Source organism: Bombyx mori, chromosome 13, assembly GCF_030269925.1.
Source record: "Bombyx mori chromosome 13, ASM3026992v2".
Taxonomy (NCBI): domain Eukaryota; kingdom Metazoa; phylum Arthropoda; class Insecta; order Lepidoptera; family Bombycidae; genus Bombyx; species Bombyx mori.
Window position 1 is genome coordinate 16,048,848 of NC_085119.1, and position 23,201 is coordinate 16,072,048.

Here is a 23,201-nt window from a genome sequence, read left to right on the forward strand (position 1 = left end):
CCACCGAGCGGGTGATATTTACTCGGTAGACCGACGGTCCGAATGTTGTTGTTCGGAACTTGTATATATGCGCTTTATTTTGAAAATGTCGTAAGCGAGATTCAGGCATCTGTCAATTATCTTGCGTTGTATGATGACTACCCGCCACATATGTATGTCACATCCGGACACGAAAAACGAAGCGAAAGCGCGCCATCTAGTAGATGCGAGCCGCAACTACTCGTCAATCATCGGATCATGTGCTTGGGAGCTGTACTTCAGCAGAGTCGAGGTGTCATCGCTCGATTGGAGTGGAAACTAATGGAAACACATTCGTTACCTGACTTGGGAAGAGTGGAGACGTCTTGGAACTGACATCGTTTGGTGCTGCGCAATCTCTTTGAACGACTACCCACCATACGTCCACTATGTCGAGAAATAATGAAAATATCGGCTTATTCTACAACATATACTTACATATATTTTCCTCCCTGAGTCGCATTCCTCACGCCCGAGGGTCGTGACCATCTCCTCCCATTATCCTCCTCTGGATGATGTTTCGCCGTCTTCCTCTGTTCTCGGCGTTGCGTATGGCATCGTAGACTGTGGTACCCAGAGCGGTGCGGATTTGGTCGGACCAGCGCATTGGATTGCGGCCCCCAGATCTTTTGCCTGCAATCTTGCCAGTTACCTTAACATTTTCAAGATTGTCACCGCTCTTTACAAAAAGCTTATCGTTCGAATAAATGTTCCAAGTAGTTCATAGAGCAACAAGGTAGCAATAAAATATAGACTAGCAGTAGAAATATTTTGCAGTCCCGAAACGAAAAAACTATTTATGAAACTAATTACGGTCCTGTGCGTTTGAAAATTCCGACACAGACGAAAAATAATATTGTAAATTTTCGAAATACCGCCAACGCGAGTGCAGTTAAAGAAATAAATTAAAAATAATAATTAATGTTAAACAGTAAGAACGAATGTAGCATTTTTATAGGACTTGACTGGAAAATATAATATTTTTTTGAAGAGAATCTTTTAAATAACAAATCTAGGAATTGAACGCCGGTAAAATTGCTGGTGGTAGGGCGTCTTGTCGGCCTGCATGGTCAGGTACCACCACACCGCTAATTTTTGTCATGAAACCATAACACGTTTCGGTTTGAAGGGTGAGGAAGCCGGTGTACTAAAAAACCTTCAACTCTCTCGACGTCGGTGGCGGCATCTACGTTGTGAACGAATGGCTCCACTAACAACTTGACGCGAAGTGGGCTATGAGCTAGTCCACCCATATAAACAATAATGGAGAGTTGCATCGCTTCATACGAATCTCTTGGCCCACGAGAACTGGTGAACGATCAAGGTCAACATAATTTATTTATAAAGGTGATGAAAATCGTTGTTATTAATTGCGTTGTTCAACCCTTAAGGTCATTGGGGAGAACAGACGCCGCGCCTACAGAATTGCAAATCCGGTCCAATACTGTTCTGAAGACTACTTGATTAGGGCTGTGTTAGGAATGTCGACAGTCGTGCAATCATAATAAATTATCGAAGCGACCTTAATAGGATTGCAAGAGATGTAATTTTTTTTTAATGCCTATATGTGTAGACGAGCTCACAGCCCACCTGGTGTTAAGCGGTTACTGGAACCCATAGACATCTACAACGTAAATGCGCCACACACCTTGAGATATAAGTTCTAAGGTCTCAGTATACGAAACGCATTACTGCTTCACGGCAGAAATAGGCGGAGCGGTGGTACCTACCCGTGCGGACTCACAAGAGGTCCTACCACCAGTAATAGGGTAGAATTGCGCTCCTCTCGTATCCGTGCGATGATAATCCACATTTTGGCATCGTGTTGACATTGATGGTTCAGGATGGTTTCGTTAGAATTGTGCGTGGTAGCAGCTATTGTGGAACAGAAAAAATACAGTTAAAATTTCGAATAATATTTTCAAGATAATCTCGCGTATATCCTGAGTGACTCTTGGCTATGCCTCCGGCATAGTTGATGCCCTTGAACTACAATGACCACTCAACTTCAAGTGACTCATGTAATAGAACTCTTTCATCACCATCATCATCATCATCATCAGCCTATAGCAGTCCACGGCTGGACATAGCCTTCGACCTCTTTATAAAGTTATAAAAGATATTTTTTTATCCGTCCGACGAGGGACACATCAAAGAAAATAAAACCGTTATTTTTATTTAATTCCGAGCATTTTCATATTTATCTAACTTTTAAACCTTCCCTGGACTTCCACAAGTAATTTAAGACCAAAATTAGTCAAATCTGTCCAGCCGTTCTCGAGTTTTAGCGAGACTAACGAACAGCAATTCATTTTTATATAAATAGATAGATTATACTTCTTAATTTAAAAATGTCGAAGATATCAAATAACACATTGAAATCGCATCAGATTTAATGCGAACCGTCTATGTAAATGGGGTTTTACGCAATTCCAAAAATTAAATTTTAATTGGCGCGCGAGGTGTTTCCCCCTGATTTCGTTTTCACTAATGAGTTTGAAAACTTTCCCTCTTTGTAAGATTAAGCCAAAAATTGTGAAAAACTTCGCCCGGCCGGCGCCGTCCCGCGGAGAATGTTTGACATACCTAATATCTGGGCCATTTCGGGGCTAAACGGCGGCTGCCCGGGACAAGTTTCTTCCAATTCATTCCAGATGTTTACTTTAGGTGGTTGAAATAATGTAGTCGACAGACACAGATGCGCAAGATTTACCATATGATTTTGTAAGCACATTTTTTTATTTTTGGAACGAAGTTCCTTATGCAACGATGCGGAGGGGTACACTAACCGGGAAAAAACGTCCGTAACGTAAGATTCTTATTAGTAATGCACACAGTATACGACTTAACTTTGTGATAACGTACAAAAAATAACATATTTTTATTATATATTTTTTATAAATCATTGTGAATAAAATAAAGTTGATAACTTTGTAAAGTATTTTTTTATCAATAAAAAAATCATAATAAAAAATGTAGTATACCCGAATAATTATTTTCTTTATACCTCGAATAGAACTTAAAATTAATATTTTTATTATAAGGAACTTCGTTCCTATCCGGTGTCCCACACGACACTACACATCTTTTTTTTAAACAGAGTGAAATGTGCTTGATTGAAGTGAAATGTCGTAGCATATGGCTCTGTTTTTAAAATCCTTCCACTTGCTACTATAGCGCCACCTTAATTGACTTCATTTCAACAGACACTTTTTAATACACTGAGATAGTGCTCCTAACTTCTACCTTCCATAACTAAGGGCCATAAATATTAATCTATGGCTAAGAGCACATTCCTTTATCGGCTTTGTAAATTGTTATATATTTATACGACTTGAAACTAATTAGAAAGTACTACGTAAAAACAAACTTATTCCCCGCTCTCGGCACAACCTTGAATGCACCCCGCGGAATTAAAACTCCGCACGAAGTAGCTTTTTCGCCGAGATCACTTTGTTTATGAACTCAAGCGTCGAGATATAAAACCAAATAAAATGTTTTATGACTGTTTATCTTTAAGCGTTTTTGTTCGTAAATATGGAGAGAATGTCTATGAAACTTTTTTGTTGTGGTATAGGAATGATTGCTTTATCAAAGTAGTACTTATTTTATAGACTTTACTTTAATGTGTTGAAATATAATAATTATAATCTTCGAGGTGTTTATATGAAAACAATTTTAATGCTTTTGTTAATTTTAGACATATATTAACATGTACTCGGCTTCCCACATAAAATATGTATAACCCGTTCTTATGAAATCAACTTTCTTTTTAAGGCATCCAAAAGACGTGACAATGAAAACAACTAAGATTAATGAATTCCCATTTCTGTAGTCGGTCAATAAGTTTTTTTTTTGTTTTTGTTTGCTTAGATAGGTGGACGAGCTCACAGCCCACCTGGTGTTAAGTGGTTACTGGAGCCCATAGACATTTACAACGTAAATGCACCACCTACCTTGAGTATAAGTTCTAAAGTCTCAGTATAGTTACAACGGCTGCCCCGCCCTTCAAACCGAAACGCATTACTGCTTCACGACAGAAATAGGCAAGGCGGTGGTACCTATCCGCGCGGACTCACAAGTGGTCCTACCACCAGTAATTACGCAAATTATAATTTTGCGGGTTTGATTTTTATTACACGATGTTATTCCTTCACCGTGGAAGTCAATCGTGAACATTTGTTGAGTACGTATTTCATTAGAAAAATTGGTACCCGCCTGCGGGATTCGAACACCGGTGCATCGCTCAACACGAATGCACCGGACGTCTTATCCTTTAGGCCACGACGACATCAAATGAATTCCCTTTTCTGTAGTCGATCAATAAGTACTATATAAATAATCCGTTTGGCGTAATATCTATAACTTCTTATCTGTACAGTGGACATAAAGAAGAATGAAATATCCAGAACCGCATTCCATTACGCGCGACGCTGCCTCCCTGAGACCCTGTGCTAATAATTCTTTACGTCGCCGAGCTGTGTGACAGGCGTGTAGGGTTCTCGAATCGCTTCTACTGAAAAACTACTTTTCATTTAAAATATTCGTCATTGAAAGAATATAAATTGGCGCAGGCTGTTTTAAAATTAAGAAAACCATTAAAATATGCTTACAATTCATACAAACTAAACATCAAACACTGAGAATCGAATGACGACAACATCAACAAAGGCAGTCTTTACAGAATTGTGAGCCAATTTTTGACGAGACAAAATCACACACAGACTTTCTACTTGACCATAGATCTTAATTATTGATTTCACACAACCGAAAAAAAATACAAATGTCCAATATTTGGATACCAACTGATAACCCTGACAGCCTTGACGGGAGCTCATATTTACAGCTATTGATACAGCCTACCGAGATGACAATTACGTACTACCTCCGCCGCGAGGTGTCTTCAACAGATCTAGAAACAATGGAATGGTCATGGAATTTTAAATTTAGAGGGATCTTTATAGATTTATAGGGGTTTTCGAGGCCTGTAAACTCAAATTTAGTGCAATAACTGTTACCCAACGCTTCGATTGATTGGCATCAGAATTAGACAAGATATTTGTAGTCATTCGTAAGGACTGGCAAACAAGAGTTACTAAGTCGGGAAGTTGCAATAGGAAAGTAGATAAGGACGGATGCTAATAAAGAAATAAGGATAGTAGTTCAATTAGACCCTCACCCAATACTTTGTGTCTAAAATCTACTTTTACCCTCGTGATTTTCTTCTAATCAGCGTCGTAATTTAACATTTGTCGTACGTACGTTACGTTCGACAATCAATGAGGCTTTCATGAAAAAAAATCGTCAGGAAAAAGTCGTCATACATTCCAGTGACGTCAGTAGTTCAATGTATTCAATAACATTCAGTACAGAACCAACGAATTTCCCCTGAGCGCCGTACACAACACGACGCGAAGAAGAATAACGTACCGAATGCAAAATGAAAATTATCATACAAATTCGCCACCGTCTTATATGAACAATGTCGCTATGCAAAAATATGTAAGAGCAATTCAGCGGTGACGCAACGCCGGCCCACTTAGGAGCTCGTGATTTGCATTTGCGTTAAATAATCGCGGATGCGGAACTCCCTTTATATCCGTACACCTGCTTAGTATTCGGAGATGTTAAGGGCCGTCCTAAGATGAGAAAGTATATTCTTAAGATGTCTCCTGTTGTTTCAGTCGTTGTCGAAACTAAGAAATTTTACTATTCGGAGCACTTTTCTTCCTTGTTCCCTTGTTCAGAGACGAAACTAAAAGAAAAAAAACTATGACGAGCACTTTTGTTTCTGTATCATATTTTTTTCCTCTTTTTTCTGTACAAAAAATATGTAAGCTCTCAAATATATTAAGTGTATAATCTATGATGTAAACTTATTTTATTATTAGCATCGATTTGAAAAGTTTATCCAGTAACATGTTTCCAGAAGCCTCAAAACAGCATTTAGGTAAATGCTGAAACTACAAAAGGCTTTTTGGAGAAAAAAAAAATTCTATTCCCCCAAACTTGCGCATTTTCACAAATATTTATCTGGGATTTTTTTTTAAATTACATTAGGAAAAATTCAAAAAAAATCACACAACACGATTCTTTAGGATTCCATCAAAAAGTCCAGTGATTGAACTTTTTTATTAACAGTACATGGTGTATTTTCTTAATTATGCTAATTCCAATTGATGCAGAGCTAGTTTGAGTAACATAGGTGAAGTATCACATCAACGTCAAAGTCAGACTAAGGATCTTTACCTGCGATGCGGGGTGTGAGCGCAGTGGTAGTAAGGGGCATCGACCTTGGCACTATCAACAATCCTGTTGCATTAGATTGCACGCGAGCGCTACATGGACTAGAGACGCCTTTAGCTCAAGAATAATATAATATTTATTTAATTGCTCCCTTAAAGGTGTAGTACAAATACAAATTAACTTTAAAATTCATTTTGTTAGCCTTTGAAAGAGCTGAAGTCGGTACTAGGTTCAAAAATCCGTATTACTGATCTCCAGGCTCCCTCCTTTCTAGGTTATAATTTTTTTTAATATCAATAATGCTATAGGAATATTGCTTATTGGGCTGGTTCAATCAGTTGGGCTGATTTTACTCGTCGAACCAGTAAATACATATTATAGCAACCCTAACGCCTGCCGCATCGGCAGCCGCGTCTGATCGCGCGCCGCGACCAATCCGGGACTCTCGTTGTCGGCTCCCGGCGCGATTCAAAGAGTAGCGACCGAGGGGCTTTCCTTTTGGCAAGCCGCGCGTGCGCCTTTACTGGCGCCGAGAGTTCACCCGCAACCACCGAAGCATACACACGAGAATACGTCCGCACCTCGCTCGCTACCATTCCTTTTCGAACTTGTTTGTGGGACCCTCTGGAGTATTCATACCCAGTGCTCCAGCTGGACAACACAAAACTGGCGCCTCAACGTGGTAAGGAAAATCTAGCGGTGAGTCGACGAATCGTACCGGTTTTGCCAATAAAATTGTGAACTCATGATCATGGTGAACACTCGAAGTGATAACCGTGCTAGCCGAAATCGCAGGGATGATGATGCAACGGACCCATCGTCTGTCCGCGTCCCGCGATCGGTCTCCCCGAGCGCGTCCGCCGCCCAAGAAAATGGCGCCGGCGACGCCTCGCGCATAATCTACGAGGCCTTTCGAGAAGCATCTACGAGCGCGTCTCCCGCCTGCGAAATCGGCGCTGCTGACGCCTCGCGCTCCAATCACCACAACCGATCCGACGACAGCCACGTGGCCCCCGCCGAAGCCACCTTCTCCAGCGAGCACGTGTCAACAATAGTAGAGGCACTACGCGGAGCCAAACAGAGGTTTTGAAATCATTATTTGAAACGATACGCCACAACACATCAACACCAGTGCCCGCATCACATGCACACGCGAACTTCGCCCGATGTACCGCGCGCTTTAGTGGGGCTGCAGGCGAGTCGCTTGATGCCTTCCTGGATGCGGCCGAGGCCTATCGCGACTGCTCCGACATCTCGGATGAGAACGCCGTCCGGGGATTGTCCATGCTGTTGTGCGGCGACGCTGCCGTCTGGTGGCTGGGTGTGAAGTCCTCCATATCTTCGTGGTGCGATGCCGTATCAGCCCTACGAGACGCTTTCGGTGATCGCAGACCTCCACACCGTATATACGCTCAACTATTCAAACGAGGTCAACAAAACGACGAAAGAACGGACCGTTTCATCGCTGCGACGCGCGCTCTTCTCGCGAAGCTACCTGCCGGCGACCTAAGCGAGAAAGTCCAGCTGGACATGATCTACGGACTCCTCAGCCGCCGCGTACGGGAAAGACTTCGCCGCGACGAAGTAAGTTCATTCGACGTGCTCCTGCAAAGAGCGCGCCAAATTGAAGACGCGACGGACGAACTTCGCTACGAGCACGACGCCTCAAAGCCGACGGGAGAATTGGCAAGAAAACCATACGAGTCGACGACCGGCACCGGACGCAGCCGCCCTCCGCCAGCAACCGCAGCGCGCACGGCCGCGTGCGCTCCGAGCGGCGCCGCCCCCGGCCACGAGCCCGCGACGCAGCCGCCGCTTGCTCCCGGAACGCCGCGTGTATTTGACTCCGTCGAAAGGAAGCGACGCCCGAAATGTTCGTATTGCCATTTCTTCGGTCACGAGAAGAACCAGTGTCGTAAGTTAGATTCAAAACAAGGTGATCAACCTCATACTAACTTATCTAAAAATAAAACTCACTCAAAATCTAGTGAAAGTGAAATTAAAAGTGATCAGTCATTTTATTGTGTCGATTCAAAAGTGTGTTTTAAATTTGAAAACGACAAATCAGTAAAAGACCGTATTCATAGTTCTGATTTAGTGCATGAAACTTGTATACCTATTTTGCTAAATAGTGATGCATGCACTGATACCTACACACATTATAAACAACGGCGAAATCCACAAAATTATAATTTTGCTGCCTATAATTCAAATCGTTCGCGGCTTAAGGTTACTGATAACAGTGATAATGCCGATCGAGCTCGTATTGATCGCCCAGGTTCTTCTCGAGAAAAGAACCACAATATCACTGCATGCAACACGAAATGCATAACATGTAATCGATCGAGTGACGATCGCAAAAATAATAATAGTCCGAGCGAAAACATTACTCATGTTAACCCTTCAGCCGCCACAACTGAAAATGTTAACTCTTCTGTTGTCGAACCTAAAAATGATAATTTTTTTTTAAACAAAAGTAATCATTTGGATATGTTTTCTAGCGTCGACGGACATCTTTGCCGCAATGCCAATACAAACGGGCAATGTCAAACATTAACCTGCGCGGTCGCAGAGGATTCAAATTTTGTTCATGAAAGATGTCCGGGCGACAGTAAGATTTGTATACCATTATTTGAAAATTATTGTGATAAAAACGGGATAAACCCGAATTTTCCGAAATATGGGAATAAGCGTGATGTAATGGGATTTGATTGTTTTTATGGTTGCGGCGGAGATGATGATCTTACGGGACCCCCTATTGGTCGTGACGTTCGGCCGATTTTCAACATAAATATACTGGGTTTTGACGGCACCGCTTTAATAGACATAGCTGCAAAACACTGCATCGCGGGTCATACGCTATACGCTCTCCTCCAGCAGAACAACCATCCTCTCCGCGTTTCCTCTCAACGAGTCGGACTTGCCGACGGTGTGGTGCGCATTATGGACGTTTTTACCACCACACTCGATGTACGCCTAGAGACGACAATTATTTCCACTCCATTCCTCATATTTCCTGAATCCACCAATAATGAAACGTTATTAGGAATAGATTTTATTACCGCAGCTGGAGTAGTAATCGACTTCAAAGAAGAGGTTTGGTTCTTCAGTGATGATGCGATGGTAAAGTATAATCTATGTTTCGAACCTAAGTCGCGCAAAGTTTCCTGCGCCGCTATAGACATCCTTAGGGATGACGAAGGTACTCACCTTACGCCAGCTGAGCGGCAAGCGCTCGCTGACGTACTGGACAGGCACGCACACATTTTCAGAGCAGGGGGAGGTCCAACACCGTTTACTGAGCATCGCATCGAAAAAGGTGAGCATACACCAATATCAGTACTCCCATACTGTTTAAATCCTTCGAAGAAACCGCCTGATATTAGATTAGGGAAATACCATACCCAAGACCTTACCTGTTATCACGGTAACAAAGACTCCTTACCCAAACCTGTGATTCCTAAGAGGAAACGTGGACGCCCAGTTAAAGCTGTTAATGTCCTAGTCCAGGAGCGAGGGCGTTCTCCAGGACTAGAGGGGGAGTATATAGCAACCCTAACGCCTGCCGCATCGGCTCCCTCCGCATTATCGTCGGGGCCGGGCAGTACGTCAGAAATGACGTTATTGCCCGGGACCTAGGTGTGGAGTCGCTCGTGGAGTTTGTGACTAGGCTCGCCCGTAATATGTACGAGCGAGCCGAAAACGGGCCCCATGAGCATCTCCACAACATAGCCCCGCTGCACGCCAGACCACCGGATGGTACGGCGTTGCCGCGGGAGCTATTGGTACCCCCGACGATCGTTCGGAGATAAAGCTCCTCGCCGGCTGTGAGGCCGGGGAGGACCTATGAGCGCCCCTCTCGGAGCTGAGTTTCATCAGCCTCTAGCCCCACGCCTCTTGCCCGTTTGGCGGGTCCCCCGTATGGGGACCGCGGCTGCACCCCGTAGGTGCAGCCTCATTTCCATGAGGGGCTTTGACCCCACCCCCCACCCCCTTTTGGGATGGGGTGTTCTTACCCGCTACAGTCCTCCCCCCCATCAATATTGTATAACGATGGGGAGAGGGGGAGAGGACTGTAGCGTGGAGTGCGGATTCGCTCTCTCCCCCATAATAGGTTAAGTTAGATTAGGATTAGGTTTAGGTGTGACGGCGCGCGCTGTCCCGGCACTCCACGGAGTGCAGGAGCGGCGCGCTGTCGTCGCTTAGATGTAAGTTAGGTGTACTTTAGGTTAAGCTAGGATAAGATAAAATTGTAAAAAAAAAAAAAAATAAAAAAAAAGAAAAAAGAAAAAAAAAAAAAAAAAACAAAAATCCAAAAAAAAAGAAAAACAAAAATTGTGGAGGAGAGCAGCAGCCGCCCCCGGAAGAAGGGAAGAAAGAAGAAGAAGAAGGAAGAAAGAAGAAAGAAGAAGGAAGAAAGAAGATGAAGAAATGAAGATAGAAATCGTCCCACCACTCACCTCGAGCCTGTGTACAGTCCATCCCGCAGTGCATCACCCCTGCCTTAATAGGCGGGGAGCTACAAGTCCGGGTAGAGGGGTTTCCCCGAGGCCCGCTCCGCGCCCCCGCAAGGGGACGCGACGACCCCACGACCGCATCGGCAGCCGCGTCTGATCGCGCGCCGCGACCAATCCGGGACTCTCGTTGTCGGCTCCCGGCGCGATTCAAAGAGTAGCGACCGAGGGGCTTTCCTTTTGGCAAGCCGCGCGTGCGCCTTTACTGGCGCCGAGAGTTCACCCGCAACCACCGAAGCATACACACGAGAATACGTCCGCACCTCGCTCGCTACCATTCCTTTTCGAACTTGTTTGTGGGACCCTCTGGAGTATTCATACCCAGTGCTCCAGCTGGACAACACAAAAATATACAATACGCTACAGGAAGCGGACTGACTGTGCCCATGACATTGCTTACGCCACGAGCGACGGTAGCCACTCACCATCATGTGGACTATATGCCCGTCTACCTATATCTAAGGGAAATAAAAATATATACCTTAAATTATTGGACCATTGAATACACGGGCTGTATCAAAAATGGACCGCATTATTTTTATTTTAAAACCATAATGAAAACTGCTGTTACTCAACATGAAATTACCCTCGATTTTCATAATACACCGATTAAAAACCTAACCGCGGCCTGAATCTAAAAAGCTAATAAATTTATTCACGAGTAGTGGAGTCACGCTCGATTCGGCATCAAGTGTCGTACTGCGAATCAAAGTCCCGTGAAACTGAACGGCCAATTAAAACTAGAAATCGACTGAATTTTCCATTTAATTTACGTGAGCTTCGAACACAATCTAAAGTACACGGCTGCGGGAAATTTCAGTACATCAACATAGCTTAGTGCATGGAGGGTAGTTGTAAACAGGACCCTGAAACTGTGATACTTTTAAGACAAATATTTTTTGTATGGAAACTAGCGACATCTTGTAGCGGATGCCCCTAAACTTATATGTTGTTAAAGTTAAAGGGATTTAATTATTGCGTAACTAAACAAAATAAAAAATCATACAAGTCTTTATTTTTTATAGATAAATTGATTAAATTTTATCAATTTGTGGTTTCTGAAAAATTTACAAAATCCTTCAATAAAAATAAAATATAGGATAGGTAATGTGTTACTGCCATCTACAGGAGCAATGAGAAACTAATCGAAGCGAATCTAGTGGCCGACGCCCGTAAGCATTCCTGTTGAGTGCTTGAGTTGCTTATCTATAACTAATTTATGTGTATTATCTATGGATGTAAAGAAGTACCATCTTGTATAGGGGACAAGTTGAAAAAGTATCCACCTGTAAACAGCAAATTATTGTTGGAAGACTTACCGAAATAGCGCTAGTGTATGAATTGGAAATGATATGAATATAGCAGTTTTAAACAGAGTGAAGTTTGGTGGATTGAAGTGGAATGTGGTTGTTTTAGGGCGCTATTTTTTAAATCTTTCCACTTGCTACTGTGGCGCTACCTTTAATTGTCTCTCTTTCAGCAGACACCTTTTTGATAATACTGAGATGGTGCTTCTTAGTTCTACCCTCCTGAGCTTCGTGCAAACAGCGAACATAGATAATGCACTTAAAGAAACATTATTGCTGTCTAAATAAATATAGTTAAATAGACTTGTGATTTCGGATTCTTTTTTTTAAGCAGACGTCAACACGACACTCTTGATCCAATTTGAATTATGATCGAAATCTCAATTGCATTTCTTTAAAGCTTGACCTAACTTTACTTTGTCTAAAAGCACCTAATAGTTACTACTAATATTAATAATTTTATTATTATTTTTACCAATTGACTACGAAAAAATCATAGCCATTTTAGGCAGGTTTGAAAAAGGTATGTATTGATTACCTTGCCAGTTCCGAACCGATGCTAATGTATTAATTCTTTTCACTTTATCAATTTAAATAAAACAACAAACACTTTAATTGACGATATATTATTTATAAAATTAAAACATATTTTTTTTACAAAAATAGGATGGAAAATGTTAAGTAACTACATTTTATTGTTAGTTGTATACCTACTAAATTAAGTATGAACATTTAAATGCACAATTTTATATACTGTTGGAATTATATCAAAATGACAACTTAAGCATTTTATTTACTCATTTTTGTGCATTGAAACACTCCAATAACAAAACAAGTTTAACTCTACAGCACAATCCAAACAAATTCTTCATTTAACAAACTTTGGTATAATGTTAACTCTTAAAAATTATATTTTTTTTAATAACATTTAGAATTTTAGGCATTTTAAATTTATATTAATAAAAAATAAGACTACCGTACAGTTACAGATGACGTACAAAATGTTTAAAAGTTACGGAAAGCATAATGAATGAGTAAAATATCAAATTAATATCTTTGAAAAAAGCAACTATAAATACAATATTTATTACTAATATGTAACTTTTTCTTTATGTATAAACATGCCTCCTTTTTATTTACTTCGTTTTAAAACAATATCATACGTACGTTTTTAAATATAACTAAAACATAAAATGGCAATCGATCGTAATGTTCACGAGATATCATTAAGATCTTTAGTTTCATTAACCGTAAGTAACAATGTTATAAAAAACAAAAATATCTGTAATATTCCTAAACATAGTCAAAATCATAGCGCTTGTTTCAGTTGGTTTGTACATTACAATATATTAATTATTGTACTATAACATTCATGCTATAAGATTATTTATCGTCTAGACGACAGATACTAAAGGCAAAGAATTACTTTTTTCGAATGTTCGTATATCGATCGAATAAGCCTTCCACATACTCACACCAACCAAACACTGGAATACCGAATATTATTCATAAAACTACCGACGCCGACCCGGAACCGAATCATCGCCTTAAGCGTAACCTGAACTGACCGACATGTTGAGGATTCAATACTTTAAATTTATAAACGAAGTCACGTATTTCTTTGCCGGGACCGGGCGTCGGTGTGAATTATCGATCACTTTCATTAATTATGTACGTTTTAGCTCCCTTAAATTAAGTTATTACTTTCAGACGATGCCGACAAATTTACGGTCCTATTTTATGTAAAGCTGCTCGTTATTGTGGAATCTCTTTTTTAGATTTATACAACGTACATACGGTGCTGTAAAGTCACTTATGCAATTTTTGTTAACACTGAACTGAGTATGAGAAAATATTTTTTTTAATAGTTATTAGTAAGACGAGAGAGACATTTGCTTTTACTGATGGAGTTTAAATATCATCATTTTATTTCTATAGCCTAACAGAACTATATACGAATTATATACGGCCGTCTGGTGTAGTCGTAAGTGACATGGTTACTACACAAGGGGGTCGCTGGTTCGAATCCCGCCAAGGAAAGATATTAGTATGAAATATAAATGTCTTTTCCAGGGTTATGGATGTATATTAAATATATGTATGTGTATAATAAAAATCTTACATTTATTTCCGTTATCTGGTACCTGTAACACAAGTTCTTTACGAACTTATCACGGGACCAGTTAACGTGGCGTGATTGTTAGTAAATATTTATATTTATTTATTTTATTTATATATAATATGATGTTGAATTTTCCAACGCTTCTCTTGAAAAATTACATATTTAGCATAAGTAACATTACTGTACCGTATATGCGATATGTGTGTGTGCGTGTTAATAAGCCGTAAATTTGTCAGCGCCCTCAGAAAAAAAATTAGGCTATTTTTAAAATTCGTCGTGTCTGGCGAGTGCTTCGCCGAAGTCGGTGGCCTGCGAGCCGACGAAGAGATCGTACTTGTCGATGATCTCGGCCTTGGTGAGCTTCTCGTCTGCGTCGGCGTCGGCCTCGAACACGAGGTGGCGCGCCTCGGCCTCCGCGTGGTCGAACTCCGGCGGCGCGATCCAGTCCTTCACCTCGTGCTCGTCCATGAACCCGTCCTTATTCGTATCTCTGTTAAACAATCATAGCATTTGTCAGGTTTTCATATCGATAAAAAAACTGTACATTAACATAAAATTTACGCATATATTATAATATCTATATATATAAAAATGAATTGCTGTTCGTTAGTCTCGCTAAAACTCGACAACGGCCGGACCGATTTGGCTAATTTTGGTCTTGAATTATTTGTGGAAGCCCAGAGAAGGTTTAAAAGATAGATAAATATAAAAATGCTCAGAATTAAATAAAAATAACAACTTTGTTTTTCCTTTGATGTGCCCCCTTCAATTATTGTATTCCTGTTGTTTGTTTTAAGTTTATTTTATACAAAAGCTTAGGTCTTTTATGTATCGATTGAGACACTACGAAGTCTGCCGGGTCAACTAGTTTCTTATATAGAACACACAGCTGTGTTCTCAGATATTTGTAAAACCTGAACTGTTATTTCAATAACTAAACTTGTACAAGTCACAGAGGCAGCCCGCACACTGCTATACATATTGACCGACAGAGCCGGACAGGAGCGGCCGGGAGACCCGGGGGACGCTGGGGGGGCTGTCTCCCCATCCGTTGTATCCAAGTACTTTGATCGTCGCATGAATACATTGTTACTTGCTCGAGACCTAGACTGAGTCGATACAAAATGTTCTCCGGAGAAGGCTAATAGATAGTTTTAGTTATTAAATGAATGTGTACCTGTATCCAGTAAACTGTTCTCTCTCCTGCTTGACCCAGTCGGGTTCCTCCTCGTCCTCGCCGTCCTCGGGTTTGTACATATCGCCGATATACTCATCGAGGGATACTTTTCCGTCCTGTAAAACGACGATATAATTAAAAGTTTGTTGCATATAAAAAGAAAACGGCGAGATCAAACTGTAAAAACAATACTAAACTCTGTTTAAAACTGCTATATTCATATCATTACCTATACGAGCGCTATATCTGTGAGTCTTCCAGTAGGAACTTGCTTTTTTTTTTATTGCCTTTGTATGCAGACGAGCATACGGCCCACCTGATGGTGTGTGGTTACCGTCGCACATGGACTTCAGCAATGCCAGGGGCAGAGCCGCCTACCTGCTGCTGTTTACAGATGGACACTTTTTCAACTTGTTCCCTATATAAGGTGGTACTTCATTATTTCCCTAATTAATTGGAAAAGTGCAAGCTCTGATGTTCTTGCCAATTCCTAGAGGAATAGACACCATAGATGGTGTAATCATCATTTCAAATCGATGGTAAAGTCAATTTGAGAGCACATAAAAAGACCCACATATTTCAAATGTTTTTATTATTATTAACAATACCCGTGATTGATGTTTTTCTTATGAGAGATGAGAGAACGTGATCACAGCATATAAATATTCACTTTAAGTATGAAGACCAAGTTTATACATAAGGATACCACCATCTAAGTCGGAACACGTGACTACCTCATGGCAGATGTTAGTAAGATGGCACTAGCCTATGCAATCCTATAACACAATCAACTAAAAGCAATTAAACAACATTTCTCAACTTCTGATTTAATGTTTGCAATGAGTCTCTTCGATATTGCATATTAATGTATTCCGACTTATTAAAAGTTTTCTACAAAAGTTTTAAATTTTTTGGGTATTCAAATTTCATGACTGCAAACACTTTCATATACACTAGCTACCTATTTTATCTGAGTAATTGTTAAAGCATGTACCTGGTCCTTGTCAATATCCTCTAAAGTTTCCAAAACGACGACATCTCTCATCGAGCTGTGGTCTTCAGGGTGGAGGAAGGCAGCAAACTCAGTTCTGTTGAGTGCATCGTTCTGGTCAGCATCTATTAACAAACAGCAGAATTAAATTATGAGAGAAATCAACATTTAATTCAAAGGACAATGGATGCTTAAAAAGCAGACATTTTGATGTCTGCTTTTTTTTTTATTGCTTAGATGGGTGGACGAGCTCAAAGCCCACCTGGTGTTAAGTGGTCATTGGAGCCCATAAACATCTACAACGTAAATGCGCCACCCACCTTGAGATCTAAGGTCTCAGTATAGTTACAACGGCTGCCCCACCCTTCAAACCGAAACGCATAGCTGCTTCACGGCAGAAATAGGCAGGGCGGTGGTACCTACCCGTGCGGACACACAAGAGGTCCTACCACCAGTTTCAATATAATGGAATTACTTTTCACTCAATATAATAATATCATTTTTTTTTTTTTTATTGCTTAGATGAGTGGACGAGCTCACAGCCCACATGAACATATGAAGAGTTTGTGGCCACAATTTTAGGACTATAACCATAAATACTAGGATCATTGATCACACTAGGATCATAACAGCTTATAGTCTAGATTAGTATTTATACTAGACAAAGCTTCTGCTTCTGACGCAGAATAACTTATGTTGTGACCAAAGTTTTAGCTTTTAGGTACACACAATTAAAAAAAACCCATTCCTTTTGTAAATCATACTTATATTTGTGCTTAAAGAGCACATTGAGAGGTGAAGGCAACTTTTTGTAGAACATATTGCGGTTTTATCATAAATTTTTGCCCAATGGTAATGATCAATATGTAGATCCATTTTATGTATTGAATTCATAAAATACTGAACTTTTGCCTTTTCCAATTTACATATGTTGATTGCATTTTCAAGTAGTGTCAATTCTGCTTTTTATATTCATGTTAATTTATGTTTTTAAATGGATATTAATGACGTCTGACTCGGAATAAGCTATTTTATATTTATGCCTGATTTTTTCTAGAGATAAGTTGTCATTTTAGTAATTTTAATACCCTGCATAACGCGGGACTTACCCTCTATCACGATTAGTATTTATAACGTGATAGCATCGAAAATAATAATTATTATCTCTTAATCAGTTATATGATTTTAATCCAAACAATAGTATGTATTGATAAAAATTTTACAATGCATATCTCAATTTTTGCATGTGAATTTTAAGAAATACTCTAATAGGACTTCACTTTATTATTAACTAACGGCCCGCTCCGGCTCCCCTCGGGTTTCTAACAAAAATGTCAACGATATTTGACGTTATTTTATGTTTTTAAATAAAAACACTTATTGCGGCATAACTATAATAGTCAGAAATATGCTATCGCGACACTTTTGTGAATAATAATGTGTTCTACAAAGTTGTAGTACATTATTTTATTCTATAATCAATAGTTTTTGTAGGGCATGCCACGTAAATAATATTTTATGTATTTTTTTTACATCTTGGGTTACATTATTGGAGTTTTAGTAAGGATCCCTAATTTTTTTTCAAAAAATATTATAGCCTATGTCACTCGGGAATAGTGTAGCTTCTAAACAGTGAAAGAATTTTTGAAATCGGTTAAGTAGTTTCGGAGTATATTCAATACAAACAAACAAACAAATCTTTCCTCTTTATAATATTAGTATAGAAGTATAGACAACTCACCCGCATAGGTCCATCTTCTCCGATCCCTCTTCTGAAGATTTGAGTATGTGAAGCCTTCACTGTTAGGAGCTTTTAATTCTTTCTCGTCCATATCATCCATAAATCCGTAAACATTCTTTCTGTATGCCTGAAAAATTAAAATATAGGTTATTTAAAAAAAAAACAGCCATTGCTGCACTCAACATCTGCAATCAACATGATAATAAATGAAAAAACAGAATCATGAAACATGAATAGAATTTCAAATAATTGGAATTTATTTCACTTCATTACAGCCAATCATATATTTAGGTCAATTGTATTTCAACATATAACTATCATTCTATGAAAAACGCCTTCCAAGAATATAGGTCAGGTTAACATACCTAACACAAAACTTATATTATATTCGAGACCTGTTTTCTTAAAGCCTTTTTACTGGTGGTAGGACCTCTTGTGAATCCGCGCGGGCAGGTACCACCACCCCGCCTATTTCTGCCGTGAAGCGGTAATGCAGTAATTCGGTTTGAATGGCGGGGTAGCCGTTGTAAATATACTTGAGACCTTAGAACTTATATCTCAAGGTGGGTGGCGCATTTACGTCGTTGATGTCTATGGGCTCCAGTAACCACTTAACATCAGGTGGGCTGTGAGCTCGTCCACCCATCTAAGCAATAAAAAAAAGAAAAAAATATGTATTTTTTATGGTAGCTTTCAAACCTACGCTTAGAAAACAAGTTTGTTATGACCAATTGAGATGACCTCACCTCCCAAGTCACGAACTCTTCGTTATTAGGGTTCTGCTGTCTCCAATGTCTTTCCACATCCTCATCGATGTATCGCTTCTGAGTATAGCGGATCCAATCTTTCAACTCAACGAGAGTTATAAAACCATCCTGGTCTGAATCTATCTTGTCCGCTATTTCTCTGTAACGAAATATAATAAATTTAACTTACTATCCAAAGGTGGTATTAAAATAGGTTTCTAAGGTGGTAGGACCTCTTGTGAGTCCCCACGGGTAGGTACCAACCACCCTGCCTATTTCTGCCGTGAAGCAGTAATGCGTTTCGGTTTGAAGGGTGGGGCAGCCGTTGTTACTATACTGAGACCTTAGAACTCATATCTCAAGGTGAGTGGCCGCATTTACGTTGTAGATGTCTATGGGCTCCAGTAACACCAGGTTACACCAGTTAACACCAGGTGGGCTGTGAGCTCGTCCAACCATCTAAGCAATAAAAAAAATCATTCCCACAGGCTTCCCCACAGGAAACTGTTTTAATTTATTATCTTCAGAAAAATTAAGTGACAGTTCAGAAAAAAATTGACATTTTTCCATGACCACGCAGACGAAGCCGCGGATAACAGCTGCTAATTATATATAAATAATCATGGTATTATTATATCGTTATAAAAAATATATTTTAACAATGTGCGCACGCGATATCATACACAAAAACATTTTATCACTTTTGCGTGTTATTAATTCATACACAGACATGTTTAAGTTCTTTACCTAAATATTTGCTAAAGTCGATCAATTCGTCACTGAAAACTGCTACCAAATTGGTTGTATTATTTTGATTTTTTTTTCCTACCTAAGATGATAGCCTTAAGAGGCTATATCAGCGTCGCCTTAACTAGTAGGTGAGCTCACGGGGCTCAAACCTGATAACGTTGCTAACACGAAACCTAGCAAGAGCTGTGCTTCGCAGAATCTACCACCGGATCGGAAACGCGACACACTGAGAAGATCCGGCGAGAAACTCAGTGGGCTGTGTCTGAGGGTTAATTTACTCGTCGAGACCTTCATCGCAAGCGACGGTTCGACGAGAACGGTGACCGGTGCTTGAGGTACCTAAAAGCACCGTTAGTGGATCGGGAGGATCCCAAATGACGTGTTTGGGGCGACATCGACTGCTTTCCATTCTGTCCGCAGGATCGGGAATGTAGTTAAAGGCGGCCACGATAAGAGGGTTCTCATGTCGTGCCGCTTTATCGAAGTGGTTATTTTGAAAATTCTCATGCACAGATAAACAAAGAGAATTTATTTTTTTAAGATTTCATTTTGTTTCTATGTAATGTAGATGCATAATTAATACACCATAAATCTTTATCACATCCGATGCAAGCCTCTTGATAATCATTAATTCTCGAATATTCTTCACATTCTGACACACATTTAAGATAACTAGGCCAACTGATAGTGTACGAGTTCAGCGTGTTTTGTGATTGGTCTAATATTATTCTTTGTGATGAAAAGTTTACAAATTTTTTGTCCACCATGGTAGATAAAATCATTATATTCCTAAAAGCATTTATAATTTAAATTGTATTATTTCAACATAAAAATCTTTTTCCACTCTTTCTTTTTGTAACTTTATTTATTTGGAATAAGATTGATAAATTTCCATTACGTTTATTTAAAAAAAATTAACAGTATTTTCTTTCTAATTAGTAGTCTATTTTTGAAAAGATTCAAAAATAGATTCCAATTTATTTAACCCAGATATTTGTTTGATGTTTGTGACATGATGATAATCTTAAGAAGCACACACTGCGGATACTGTTTTATCGTGGATAGTGCTCGGTAATTAAGGGCACTGACTTTTATTATAATGTCACTGACTGATAGCATGGATTTTAACTTATGTGAGTTTATCACACTAGTCTTAATTTTAAAAGGATGAGCTTCTTTAGTTAAAATTTAACTAACTTTTAGCAGCTAGCTCATCTGTAATTATCTACAGAACAGAATCTTTTAAAGTAATTTTGACCAACTTCAAGGCAACTTGTAAATTTGGAAAGGTGTTAAGGCCCAGGTTATAAATACAATAATATTATTACTCTGACCTACTATACTGAACAGAATCACAGGGCTATATTTTTTTGAATTTTATAAACTAAATCTAATATTATTGTTAGATATAACTTAATGACTGAATCCTACAAATATTTCCTCTATCATACTTGGGTACTCCAATCATTTCTAAGGTAGATTAATGACCAACACTTGGTTACAAAACTTTAAAGGCTTACAGATGCATTTGAATTGTTCAATGGGAAACAATGACAGTTAGTAATGTTTCTAATATCTCACACAATTGTATCGAAAAAATGACACTGTATAATAAGTGCAGGCAAATTAGCTGTGACAACCTATTTAAATTTTCCATGGCACTAATTGGTAAATGACAGTTGTTTCTGGTTACTTGCATTGTATTATTTTCAGGAATAGTCTCTTACGGGTATACAATAATAAATGTAAAGTTTTTATTATGGAAGTATACTGATTGTACACTCTTTAAACTGTATAAGTACACAAGAGATTTAATATTATAATTTTTTTTCATCATAAAATCTAGGTCGTAACCACTATTACTGGTGGTAGGACCTCTTGTGAGTCCGCGCGGGTGGGTACCACCACCCTGCCTATTTCTGCCGTGAAGCAGTAATGCGTTTCGGTTTGAAGGGTGGGGCAGCCGTTGTAACTATACTTGAGACCTTAGAACTTGTATCTCAAGGTGGGTGGCGCATTTACGTTGTGGATGTCTATGGGCTCCAGTAACCACTTGACACCAGGTGGGCTGTGAGCTCGTCCACCCATCTCAGCAATAAAAAATAAAAAAAACAAACTCAAATGCATTTCAGACTAAGTCTCATAAGATATTCTGTAGTTTCCTTAATATAATAATAATAATTTTAAGGTTCCCAAACACATTGTATTTTTTGTGTTTTTTTGGTATTTAACCTCTTTAAGCAGTGTAACTAAAAATCTCTAAATCAATTCAATGTAGCTAGACAATTTATCTTGGTAATTAGAATAACTAAATAAAAATCAATATTTTACAGGATTTACAGTACTAAAATAAAATTTAAATATCAATTGTAGAAAACCTCACTGCCTAGTACCTATTAAGTCACCTAATATTGCCACCCTGCCTATTTCTGCTGTGAAGCATGCTAACATATTGAGGACTGAAAGGTGGGACTCAAGGTGAATAGTGGCAATCGCACATTCACATAATGATGTCTATGGGCTACAGTAACCCTTTAACCTTCTACACCTATTTAGGCAATTAAAATAATAACAACGTTTAAGTAACTTACACAAGTTTAAGTAACTTTTATTGTTTAACTTCTATGCAGACAGCACACTATGTATTAAAACATTTTGTTATATACTTTTTCTTTTTTAACATGTGTTATAGATGTCATCATAAAACTTAACATATGCTTTTAAAGCACTACTGTAATTTTTTGTAGTTTTTTTTTCGGAGCTAATGAATAAATAATTAAAAGTAATATACAAATAATAGCTTACCCAAGTCTCCTCTTACTTTCTTCGGGTGATAGTTGATCGAAAGTTTTGGCCTGGTCCTCTCCCAAAAAGGCGTCATGATCAAACTGCTTGTTATGATGCTCATTGCGATAATGTTCAGCATCAGACAGATGATCCATCAACCTCTTCGTCTCTTCATTCGTTGGGACTCCCGCGAACACCATCGAAATTGCCAATAGCACAAAGAAAGACCTCAACATTTTGGCCTAATTATTAAAAACATGCGTTGAACAAAAAATACCGGCGGCAAAAAATATCTTCGTAAAGTAGACTAAATAAATCGAAGTTTTTCAATCAGAATTTAAATTAAGACCCCGGGTTGAAATATGAAGGAAGTTCTATGAGTTTTTTTTTATAAAACTGCTTACTACTTGGAAACCGCCACGTCAACAGAGCCACGTAAACTTCCTGAATCCCAGAGACTTAAAATCAAATTGGAGCGGAAACACTGGAACACGGGAAAATATTGTATGTAGTGAGTGAGTGATGCTAAAGATAAAGATGATGGGGCTGGTGAAATATGTCAAAACATCGATTCACCTCTTTCAAATCGATTTTAAGGTGAAATTTCCAAAGTGTTGAATGGGCTACTATGTGGCAATTAAAAATACTAAGATATATCTATTTTTTTTATTTTATCAAAAGTACATTTTCTATGTAAAAATAATGCAAGAACATTTCACAAATATTTGATATCAAAAGGATTTAGAAAAAATTTGTAGTTTAGTAAAGCAAATGCTTATGGTGCGTACTCTGCCTACCAACC

The 23,201-nt window shown here is 39.1% G+C and overlaps 1 protein-coding gene across 1 annotated transcript; it reads right to left on the reverse strand.

Annotated features, from left to right (window-relative positions):
- Window positions 1–14,312: 14,312 nt before the first annotated feature.
- On the reverse strand, window positions 14,313–22,854 carry scf (DNA supercoiling factor; the record flags this gene model as incomplete). The annotated part of the gene is given in 6 exon segments (NM_001043872.1): window positions 14,313–14,697; window positions 15,385–15,500; window positions 16,379–16,500; window positions 18,117–18,243; window positions 18,863–19,022; window positions 22,418–22,854. Coding segments are annotated over 6 exon segments (969 nt in total). The 5' UTR covers window positions 22,636–22,854.
- Window positions 22,855–23,201: the final 347 nt, after the last annotated feature.